Raw genomic sequence first — 12,601 nt, 5'->3', positions numbered from 1 at the left:
GTTACAGCTGCTACTAAAGCAGCATAATGCATGATGTGAGAGATTACTTTCAACCAGTAAAATAGAGAGAAATAAACTAAGGTTTTTTTTCATGTGGAAAAGACACTTTGCAGGAGGTTCTAAAACAGATATTTATACCTCACGTCAGTTGACATTAAGCTTGATATGAAGAGAATGCATCAACCATGTGAACAAGTAAATAGCAAGATACTTTGGAGAGACTATTCTTTTTTCCAAAATCTTGTTTATTAAATTTAGAAAACACAATTTTGTTAACGGTTTCATAGCAATAGCAGGAAAGAACTGAAACTGAAAGAAGAGAGGGGGTGAAGGGCCGACCCCCGAGTTTAAAACCATATCTGTGTGGAGCTCAGCTGCCCCTATTTTGCCCCTCTGGGGGGGTCAACTGCCCCTAACCTGGCACAGACTAAGAGCGTCAGTATGGTCATCAACAGCATGGTTTTTACCCGGTAACACGTCTAAAGAAACAGGACATAGTAAAACTCCAAAGACATCAGGTAGAAAAGTTGAATTGCAAAGTCACTCTTCAAGTCAAGGTATTTCCTGCCAAAATATACCGAATATGCAACATTAACATTTAATTAGGTTGCCAAACCATATCGGTATGTGGATTTCATCACTAGGGGGGGGGGGGGGTTCTGCACAGCTTTGGGGGAGGAAGGGGTGTATCGGGATGCAGTACAGATGTAGTCCAAAAGTGCAAACAATGTCTATGGAGTGTGGGGGGTTGTGGGGGTGTGAGCGGAGCGGGGTGGACTCCCCCCCCACCCCCATTCTTCAAGGTGCTGAGAGGGGTGACTCTCTGGAGGGAGAGCCCATCAAGTCCTCTGGGGGAAACACGGTCAGTGTGCAGGCTCGGATCCCGCCCAGCGACTCAGGCAGGTCAAACACTTTGTGCCACTCGTCCTTCTCCGGGTCGTACTTCTGCACTATCTCCACCATGCAGCGGTTGTTCCACGAGTAGCCACCCACCACGTAGATCTTGTTCTCGAACACGGCCACGCCCACGTCGCTCTGGCCCCGCAGCATGGCGGCAATGGGCGTCCACAGGTCCAGGGCCGGGGAGTAGTACTCGCAGCTGAGCACATCATCGTAGTCGCTGGTGCCCCGGAAGTGATTCCCTCCGATGACGTAGAGGCGGTCGCCCACCGTGCACATACAATGCAGGCCACGCACCGTGGTCATGGGCGCTTTCTGAGTCCATTTGTCTGCATCTGGGTCAAAGCACATCAGCTCTTTCTGAAACGTGTCGTGAGTGATTCCCCCTGCAACACAGAAGAAAACAGGACCATGTTAAATAAGGTTGAAAATAGCCCTGGGGTCTAATCAAAAGCATTTAACGGACTGATCCAAAGGTACTGTACCTGATGGTAACTCAACCTCGACCTACATTCAGCCCTGCCACGTTGGGTAGCATGGGGGTGTTGGGTCGGCCTTGACCAGGCCCTGTTCTGTCCTGACAGTCACATGACCAGACCACAGCACTGCGACTGGCCACGCAGAGCATGTTGTAATCCTGAACCCCCAGTTCACTCCCCCCAACCCCTCCTCAGAAACATCAGCCTGCTCTGCCCAGCAACACACACACAATGATCCCCATGCTTAGCACCACTAACATTCACTGCACACATTTTCTCAGCCACATACTTGCAATAAAAGATAGATGCTATTATTTGTAACAAATTCAAAACACTATTGCAGTGCATGTGTACACACATAGGTACTGTAGTGGTGGAAAAAGAGGAATAGACAGGACACACAAAGCTGAGGAAAAGTGGGGAGAAAAAAAAACAGGACATGTCCACAGGGAAGGCTCAAAATAAAGAGGAACACAATCCCAGCATGCATCTGGGTGGGAGCCAGGCAGCCCACACCTCCCTGTGCTGTGCAGAGTGGCTGGGAGTGTACGCAGCGCAGCGAGGATCTGAAGTACATGCCAAATGGCGCCCGAATCCCTCCACTGCTTCTGCTGCTGCCCAATGATCCCGCTCGCTCTCTTTACCCATTTCTTTATTTTTCGTTCTGCCTCCCTACCTCATTAATCTACAGCGGGCTATTTTTAAATCAATGGCCCAGACTAATCAGAAGTCTATAACATCAACCTCTTCCTCCTCGACCAATAGAATAAACACAGAGACAAAGTTAGATCCATTATCTTTATTAAAGTATGTGTGTGTCACTAAAATAATCTCTGAGACAAGATATCAAACCCACTGATAGAATAGCAGCTTGATATGGGGTGTGGTTATTTTCTTGTTGAGCTGCATCTGACTGCCCGAGGTTAGTAGCATCTTAGAGTAACTGATGTCTCTGGCCAGCAACCTTCAGGGCTTAAAATGGCTGAAGGATATGTCTACTGCAGACACATATTTGCAGTGGTGGAAAAAGTACCCAATTGTCGTACTTGAGTAAAAGTAACGATGCCTTAATAGAAAATGACTCAAGTAAAGTCACCCAGTAAAAATTACTTGAGTAAAAGTCTAAAAGTATTTGGTTTTAAATATACTTAAGTATCAAAAGTAAATTCTATTGCTAAAATATACTTAAGTATCAAAGTATAAATCATTTCAAATTCCGCATATTAAGAAAACCAGACGGCACCACTTTCTTTTTATTTATATTTATTTATTTATGGATAGCCAGGGGCACGCTCCAACACTCAGACTTAATTTACAAATGAAGCATGTGTTTAGTGAGTCCGCCAGATCAGAGGCAGTAGGAATGACCAGGGATGTTCTCTTGATAAGTGTGGGAATTAGACCATTTTCCTAGCTAAGCATTCAAATTGTAACGAGTGCTTTTGGGTGTCAGGGAAAATATACGGAGTAAAAAGTACATAATTTCCTTTAGGAATGTAGTGAAAAAAGTTACGTCGTTTTTTGGGGTATCTGTACTTAAGTAGTACTTTCAAGTATTTTTTACTTAAGTACTTTGTACAGCAAATGTGGAGAGAGGGTAGATTTTGTTTTCATAGACGGGTTGGTTGTATAGCCACAAAACCGACACGTGCGCAACTATGGGGCAAAACAGACAGGGTTGGCTTTGATTGTTAACATGTAAACTATATTTCGTCTCCAATGTTTGTTGAAATCATAAATGTGTACAATGAAAACATCTCTTTCAAATACATCATTACAGTTCTTGGTTAGCTAGCTAGCATTTTTTTGTTGTTGCCATATTAGCATTGACATGAAATCAGTCCAAACACCTCAGAACAAGACATGGTATCAATAACAAGATGAAACTAGCTGAAACGAGTCACCTATGTTTGTTTCCCCACGTGGGAGTTTCTTGTCATTATTGGTAGCTATCTGGCCAGCCAGAATCACAACAACTAACGGACTTCTGCCCCATTGAAGAGTGCGCATCGTTGGTGACATTGTCAGCTAACCCATCTATACATTTGCCAAAAGACAATCTCAGAGAGACACAATGTTCAGTTTCTTTTCTTTCTTTTTTAGGGTGTAGATCAGCTTTAATATTGCAGATAGATTGTAGCTTCCATCAATGTAATTGTCTTTGTTATAATTAAACATGTATCATTACAATGAATTACTGCCGTTATTTAAGTTACTCTTATGATCTCAGTTTAACGATAGTAGCTTTCATTTAGAACAAAGACAAAAGAGCTGTCAAAAGACAATTGAAAGCATTTTGAGACTTTAAAATATATTTTTTTGTACCTTGAAGACAGTAAATGGTTGTCCTTTCAGAGACACTTAAAGGCACCTGAGCTCATTGGTGGCGCTGCCTGGCCCGCTAGATAATATCTCACTATTATTGCCATACACTGGCACATTTATCGATCAATTTGTGGAGATAAAATTGTGCCGGGGCTTTGACTCGTCGTAAAAATGTATGACCTGTTTAGAGGAAGCACAGTGCTGGCACAAATGAGACCCAAACAACCGAGGCAGGGGAACACAGAGGAGCTAGACAAAACCAAGGGGTCAGCAAGTTCCAAAAATGATAATAGAAAGGATGACCAGATGTGAGCTTTAATGTCATTCCCCGGAAGATCTAGCCCTGGTCTTTGAACTAGGGCTGGGTGATATGGTCCAAATATCTTATCATGATATTTTTTTTTAAACTGGATGGTATTTTATGTTTTGGATAATAAAAAGTTGGACATGTGCTTTATGAGTAGTGAGACCCTAGGGTGGCAACACATACATTCTAAGTGATTTCAATGGGTCTTTCTCCATTCTGATTGTTTTATACTGTTCAAATTCAACACAAAATAATTTTCAGCCTTTTCATAAATGTCTGCATTTCTTGCACTCGTTTGAGATCATTTCCACGTAGGGCTGCACGATATGGGTAAACAATCTAGGTCTTATTTTTAACCAAATGTTGCAATTGCAATTAGACTTGCGATTTAGAGTGAAACACTTGGAAATAGAATGATTATTCTAATTCTATAGTTAGAATATAATAGTGGGCACTTTGAATATAGCGTTTGACATGAAAATAGGGGCGGCAGGTAGCCTAGTGTTTAGAGCATTAGACTAGTAACTGAAAGGTTGCAAGATCGAATCCCCGAGCTGACAAGGTAAAAATCTGTCGTTCTGCCCCTGAACAACGCAGTTAACCCACTGTTCCTAGGCCGTCATTGAAAACAAGATTTAGGCCCAACATGGTAAGACAAACTAGCTGTTTGCAGATGTAAGAAACACAAACTAATAGTGTAATTATAGAACGCTAGTTGATTTATATTAAGAAGCAAAGTGAAAACTGCATCGGTGTCATCAACATTGTTGCACGTGCTGCATTGACCATGCAGACTGAACACAAGTTGTCTTGTGGTCGAGGAACAAAAAAAAGCGCTCCTTGAGTAACGGGCGGGGCTAGGTCTGTGTGGAAAGCAGCATGAAGAGAGACAGAGCAGAGAGAGATGACTCAAGTATCTAAGTAAACTAGAACAATGGACATTACACACGGCAAATCACATCTAACAAACCAAACATTCAAATACCATTATGGAAGGTAAAGCAAAAAACCCAAACCAGTCCGCGCATCAATACCGGTATATCGTAAAATACGGTATAACACCCAGCCCTACTTTGAACATGCCGGTACAGTAGGGCTGGGCGGTATACCATATAAGGGTATTTATTGTTTGATTTGTTCAATGTGATATGCCATGTGTAACGTCCATTTTTAGAGTTTACACCGCTACTTGAGTCATCCCTCTCTAGGCTCTCGCCCTCTCTCCATGCCACTTTTCACACAGACATAGCTCCGCCCCGTCAATCAAGGAGCGCATTTGTTGTTGCTTGACCATGAGACACTTGCGTTCAGTCAACATGGTTGTGTGACAGTAGTGGTAGTGTGAAGCCGTGCTGGCTGAGTGTCTGAGCCCCACCCTGGGAGTTGGAGCAGAGCTGTGATGGCCTGTGGCTTGACTCAATGTGTCAGCTCCATTCACCTGACAGGATGCCTTCAGACAACACGGCAGCACAGCCACCGCCCAGCACCTGATCTGGAATGACAGCAAGACACGGCCTGCACCCCCACGTGGGCCATCTTGCACAGTGAGGTCGTGACCCCTGAGACATGGGGTGGAGCAGGAGGGCCGATCCCCAACAGAGACACGCTGGCTGATGATGTCTCCGCTCCACCTGACTTCCATCACTAGTGAGAGTTTGTAAACATGTGGGCTGTCAGGAAAGCTAATCTCGGCAGGTGTCCAGTTTCCTTGTAGGAATGCAGCTTGCCCCGGTGCTTGAGGGGAGCTTGTTTAATTAATAAGCTCTACAGTACAGACCTCTATCTGGAATGGTGGAGACACACTACATTCGGGAAGTATTCAGAGACCTTCCCCTTTTCCACATTTTGTTACGTTACAGCCTTATTCTAAAATGGATTAAATAAATAAAAATCCTCATCAATCTACACACAATAATGACAAAGCGAAAACAGGTTTTTAGAAATGTTAGCAAATGTATTAAATCAAAAACAGAAATACCCAATTTACATAAGTATTCAGACCCTTTGCTATGAGACTCGAAATTGAGCTCAGGTGCATCCTGTTTCCATTGATCATCCGTGAGAGGTTTCTACAACTTAATTGGAGTCCCCCGTGGTAAATTCAATAGATTGGACATGATTTGGAAAGGCACACACCTGTCTCTATAAGGTCCCAGAGTTGACAGTGCATGTCAGAGCAAAAACCAAGCCATGAGGTCGAAGGAATTGTCCGTAGAGCTCAGACACAGGATTGTGTCGAGGAACAGATCTGAGGAAGGGTACCAACATTTTTTTTGCAGCATTGAAGGCCCCCAAGAACACAGTAGCCTCCATAATTCTTAAATTGAAGAAGTTTGGAACCACCAAGACTCTTCCTAGAGCTGGCTGCCCGGCCAAACTGAGCAATCGGGGGAGAAGGGCCTTGGTCAGGGAGGTGACCAAGAACCGGATGGTCACTCTGACAGAGCTCCATAGTTCCTCTGTGGAGATGGAAGAACCTTCCAGAAGGACAACCATCTCTGCAGCACTCCACCAATCAGACCTTTGTGGTAGTGGCCACACAGAAGCCACTCCTCAGTAAAAGGCACGACAGCCCGCCTGGAGTTTGTCAAAAGGCACCTAAAGGACTCTGACCATTCTCTGGTCTGATGAAACCAAGATGTCTTTAGCCTCAATGCCAAGCGTCACATCTGGAGGAATCCTGGCACCATCCCTACAGTGAAGCATGGTGGTGGCAGCATCATGCTGTGGGGATGTTTTTCAGCAGCAGGGACTGGGAGACTAGTCAGGAATGAGGGAAAGATGAACAGAGCAAAGTACAGGGAGATCCTTGATGAAAATCTGCTCCAGAGCGCTCAGGACATCAGATTGTTGCGAAGGTAAACATTATGTGGTATTGAGCGTAGATTTTATGAGGAAAAAAACGATTTAATCAATTATAGAACAAGGCTGTAACATAACAAAATGTGGAAAAAGTCAAGGGGTCTGAATAATTTCCGAATGCACTGTATCTAAGCCTAACCATTGCCCAGTGCCTCCAGGCAGACTCTTGCCATTTTAGAGAGGTGCATGTACAGTGACGCAGCCTCATTCCACTCAGGATGACACTAAGAGATGCTCCGTCACAAGGAGAGAAGTTGACTTTTTGGTGTGATAATAGTTCAAACACACCAGGACCGTTATCCCGCTTGAGATATTCTCAGTAAAGGAACCCAGAAGTGCCAGTCTGACTATAAGCAACATGCCAACCATTGACAGAAATACATAAAATAAATACAGAAATACATGCCAAAGCTAGAGCCACCAGGCCCATGTTATTCCTCTACTGGAGTCTGAGGCTGGATCAGAGCAGGTGAGGTGCCACTGGGTGAAGGAGGGTTACGATGTTGGTAGTAGGCTATGAGGTGTCTGGGTTATGCTTATTAACACGGTGCCCAGAGGCCAGGGGAGATTAACATAATCTCACCTGTGTGTTGGAGCTCTATGGAGCTGCACCTCCTGCACAGTCATCAACCCCTCCCTCTTTTCCTCTCACTCCCTCCCTCTCTTTCTCTCTGTACAGCATCACTTTGTATTAGTCACACATTGGGAAACTGGGGCTCATCTCCATAAGGCAGGATTTGTTTTCAATCCTATGAAGTGAACAAGCACTGGGCTGACTCCTACAGAGAGACAGGAGATTAGTCGCACCCAAGTCTACCACACAATCACTACTTCCAACCATCTTTACAATAACCCCCGAAATAGCACAGAGAACTGGACCCCAGTGATGTGATGTGGGAGGGAGGGGTGAGAAGGAGCAGGGTCTGCAGGATTCCACTGTATGACCTTGTAATGAAGGATGCTTTACTGACATCACAGCCCGCTGTTTGGCAACGGATGGATGGCCCACTCTCTGCTCCATCTTATGGCTAATGTGGGACTGAAACGATTAGGAAGCGTGACTGTCAAACATGTGAGGCTTTAGTCACCCACAGAAAACCCACACATCTATCTTGTAGGACACCAGTCACTCTCTCAAAGAGAGCACTGCCATCTGGTACAGTCAGTGGCTCTAAAATATAAGTACAGTCAAATGGGAAAAGAGCCTCCCTCCAAGCCCTGGATCTAATAGGACTAAACTACCCACTGGCATTAGTAACTTGATTTGGAGCCACATACGTACCTGAAATATACATGTAACCGCCGTACACCGTCCCTGCGTGGCCGTAATGTGGCTCGTTCATTTTGGCGACGTACGTCCACTCGTTTGTCCTCGGGTTGTAGCACTCCACCGTGGCTGCATGGGGGAGAAAGAGATAGGAGAAAAAAAACTGAGTATTAGAGGAGAAAGTAGGTCAAGAGAGAACTAAGGAAAACAAACAGCTGCAAATGAGGCCTTGGAGGGTCTCAGTGTGGGAGCTGCTGAACTAGAGACGTAAATAGAGATCCCCCCACCAACCACCACTCCCAAGCCCTTCAGTGTTCACTGCAGTAACTCTAGTCTACACACAGACTAGAGAGGATGGGGGCATATTCACTCCCCATTACACAATTAAGGCCTATACTGTACCAATATTTTTGTATTATGGATCCCCATTAGCTCTTCCAGGAATCCAGCAAGAACTAGTAGTAACATACAAAAACTAAGGCAGTAACACACAATATTCAAACATTTGGACACACCTACTCATTCAAGGGGTTTTTCTTTATTTTTACTATTTTCTACATTGTAGAAAACTATGAAATAACACATATGGAATCATGTAGTAACCAAAAATTGTTAAACAAATCAAAATATATTTTATATTTGAGATTCTTCAAAGTAGCCACCCTTTGCCTTGATGACAGCTTTGCACACTCTTGGCATTCTCTCAACCAGCTTCATGGGGTAGTCACCTGGAATGCAATTTTCACTAATGCTCTTGTGGCTGAATGGAAGCAACTACCCGCAGCAATGTTCCAACATCTAGTGGAAAGCCTTCCCAGAAGAGTGGAAGCTGTTATGGCAGCAAAGGGGAGGACCAACTCCATATTAATGCCCATGATTTTGGAATGAGATGTTCGACGAGCAGGTGTCCACATACTTTTAGCCATGTAGTGTATCTATATATATATTTTTTAAAATTTGATTTTAATGCTTGCGTGAGCTACTTTATGGGTAATAGAGTTCCATGTAGCCATGGCTCTGTGTAGTACTGTGCACATCCCATAGTCTATTCTGGACTGTGAAGAGACCTCTGGTGGCATGTCTTGTGGGGTATACATGGGTGTTCGAGCTGTGTGCTAGTAGTTTAAACAGACAGCTCGGGCATTCAACGTCAATACTTACAAAAACAAATAGTGTTGAAGCCAATCTCTCATGAGCCATGAGAGATTGGCATGCATATGATTAATGTTAGCTCTTCGTAAACATTTAAGGGCCAGTCGTGGTCTGGGCCAGTTGTAATTTCCCCAAGTCCATCTTTGTGGCACCTGACCACACGTCTGGGCAGTAGTCTAGGTGCGACAAAACTAGAGCCTGCAGGACGTGCCTTGTTGATATTGTTGTTAAGGCAGAGCAGCGCTTTATTATGGACAGACCTCTCCCCATCTTAGCTACTGATACATCAATATGCTTTGACCATAACAGTTTACAATCCAAGGTTACTCCAAACAGTTTAGTCTCCTCAACTTGCTCAATTTCCACATTATTCATTACAAGATTTAGTTGAGGTTTAGGGTTTAGTGAATGATTTGTCCCAAATGGTTTTAGTTTTTGAAATATTTAGAACTAACATTTCTTGCCACCCATTCTGAAACTGACTGCAGCTCTTTGTTAAGTGTTGCGGTAATTTCACTCGGTGAAGTAGCTGATGTGTATAGTGTTGAGTCATCCGCATACATAGACACACAGGCTTTCCTCAGAGCCAGGTCATTAGTAAAGATTGAAAAAACTAAGGTGCCTAGATAGCTACCCAGGGGAATTCCTGATTCTGTTGGAGAGACTACCATTAAAGAATACCCTCTGTTCTGTTAGACAGGTAATCCACAACATAGCAGGGGGTGTAAAGCCATAACATCTACGTTTTTCAAGCAGCATACTATAAATCGATAATGTCAAAATCCGCACTGAAGTCTAACAAAACACCTCCCACAATCTTTTTAAAATCAATTTCTCCCAGCCAATCATCAGTCATTTGTGTAAGTATTGTGCATGTTTAATGCCCTTCTCTATAAGCATGCTGAAAGTTTGTTGTTAATTTATTTACTGTAAAATAGCATTGTATCTGGTCAAACACAATTTCCCCCAAAGTTTACTAATGGTTGGTAACAGGCTGATTGGTCGGCTATTTGAGCCAGTAAAGGGTGTTTTACTATTCTTGGGTAGCGTAGTGACTTTTGCTTCTCTCCAGGCTTGAGGACACACTTTTTTTGTAAGATTAGATTGAAGAGATGGCAAATAGGAGTGGCAATATAGTCCGCTACCATCCTCAGTCATTTTCCATCCAAGTTGTCAGACCCAGGTGGCTTGTCATTGTTGAACTATTTTGACGGAATTCAAAATTACAATGCTTTTGTTTCAGAATTTGGTCAGTTATACTTGGATGTGTAGGTCTCTTGCTGGCATGTCATGACTAAGTTTGCTAATCTTGCCAATGAACAAAATCATTAAAGTAGTTGGTAATATCAGTGGGTTTTGTGATGAATGAGCCATTAATGAACGATGGAGCTGAGTTTGCCTTTTTGCCCAAAATTTTATTTAAGGTGCTCTAAAGATTTTTTACTATCATTCTTTATATAATGTATCTTTGTTTCATTCTTCCTTTTGTTCTGTTTAGTCACATGATTTCTCAATTGGCAGTAGGTTTGCCAATCGGTTATGCAGCCAGACGTATTTGCCATACCTTTTGCCTCATCCCTCTCGACCATAACATTTTTCAATTCCCCATCAATCTACAGGAATTCAACAGTTTTTACAGTCATTTTCTTAATGGGTGCATCCTTATTAGTAACTGGAATAAGCTATTTCATAAACTTGTCAAGTGCATTGTCTGGTTGTTCCTCATTACACACCACAGACCATCAAATATCCTTCTCCGTGGCCAACATGAGTAAAACATTTAAACATGTTAACCCTCGCAAGGCTGCCGGCCTAGACGGCATCCCTAGCCGCGTCCTCAGAGAATGAGCAGACCAGCTGGCTGGTGTGTTTACGGACATATTCAATCAATCCCTATCCCAGACTGCTGTCCCTACATGCTTCAAGATGGCCACCATTGTTCCTGTTTCCAAGAAAGCTAAGGTAACTGAACTAAATGACTATCGCCCCGTTGCACTCACTTGTCATCATGAAGTGCTTTGAGAGACTAGTCAAGGATCATATCACCTTCACACCACCTGATACCCTAGACCCACTCCAATTTGCTTACCGCCCTAATAGGTCCACTGACGATGCAATCACCATCACACTGCACAATCCCATCTGGACAAGAGGAATACCTATGTAAGAATGCTGTTTATTGACTATAGCTCAGCATTTAACACAATAGTACCCTCCAAACTCGTCATTAAGCTCGAGACCTTGGGTCTCGACCCCGCTCTGTGCAACTGGGTCCTGGACTTTCTGACGGGCCACCCCAGGTGGTGAAGGTAGGAAACAACATCTCCGCCCCGCTGATCCTCAACACTGGGGCCCCACAAGGGTGCGTTCTCAGCCCTCTCCTGTACTCCCTGTTCACCCACGACTGCGTGGCCATGCACACTTCCAATTCAATCATCAAGTTTGCAGACGACACTGCAGTGGTAGGCTTGATTACCAACAATGACGAGACGGCTTACAGGGAGGAGGTGAGGGCCCTCGGAGTGTGGTGTCAGGAAAATAACCTCTCACTCAATGTCAACAAAACACAGGAGATGATAGTGGACTTCAGGAAACAGCAGAGGGAGCACCCCCTCATCCACATCGACGGGACAGTAGTGGAGAAGGTGGAAAGTTAAGTTCCTCGGCGTACACATCACTGACAAACTGAAATGGTCCACCCACACAGACAGTGTGGTGAAGAAGGCGCAACAGCGCCTCTTCAACCTCAGGAGGCTGAAGAAATTTGGCTTGTCACCTAAAACACTCACAAACTTTTACAGACGCACAATCGAGAGCATCCTGTCGGGCTGTATTACTGCCTGTACTCCCTCAACCGCAAGGCTCTCTAGAGGGTAGTGCGTTCCACACAACGCATCACCGGGGGCAAACTACCTGCCCTCCAGGACACCTACAACACCCGATGTCACAGGAAGGCCAAAAAGATCATCAAGGACAACCACCACCCGAGCCACTGCCTGTTCACCCCACTATCATCCAGAAGGCAAGGTCAGTACAGGTGCATCAAAGCTGGGACCGAGAGACTGAAAAACAGCTTCTATCTCAAGGCCATCAGACTGTTAAACAGTCATCACTAACATAGAGAGGCTGCTGCCAACATAGACTCAAATCTCTAGCCACGTTAATAAATTGACTAAATAAAGGTATCACTAGTCACTTTAAATAACACCACTTTAATAATATTTACATATCCTACATTACTCATCTCATATGTATATACGGCCATCGCTCATCCATATATTTATATGTACATATTCTTATTCATCCCTT

At 44.0% G+C, this 12,601-nt stretch overlaps 1 protein-coding gene across 6 annotated transcripts in view; it reads right to left on the bottom strand.

The window, feature by feature from the left end:
• Window positions 1–224: 224 nt before the first annotated feature.
• Window positions 225–12,601, bottom strand: part of LOC139537066 (kelch-like protein 13) — an 86,500-nt gene continuing 74,123 nt past the window's right edge. For 5 of the 6 annotated variants that reach the window (XM_071337922.1, XM_071337926.1, XM_071337923.1 and 2 more), the window contains 2 exons: window positions 8,156–8,269; window positions 662–1,286 (listed from right to left, as the gene is read on the bottom strand). In XM_071337922.1, the coding sequence (XP_071194023.1) occupies window positions 799–1,286; window positions 8,156–8,269 (602 nt within the window). In that variant the 3' untranslated portion in view covers window positions 662–798. Of the gene's footprint in view, window positions 1,287–8,155; window positions 8,270–12,601 lie in introns of all 6 variants that reach the window. The other variant, XM_071337925.1, reaches the window with a different exon arrangement.

The sequence above is a fragment of the Salvelinus alpinus genome, chromosome 13 (assembly GCF_045679555.1).
Source record: "Salvelinus alpinus chromosome 13, SLU_Salpinus.1, whole genome shotgun sequence".
Taxonomy (NCBI): Eukaryota; Metazoa; Chordata; class Actinopteri; order Salmoniformes; family Salmonidae; genus Salvelinus; species Salvelinus alpinus.
The sequence above is the reverse complement of the archived record's forward strand: the minus strand, read 5'-3'. Positions and strand labels throughout refer to the sequence as shown.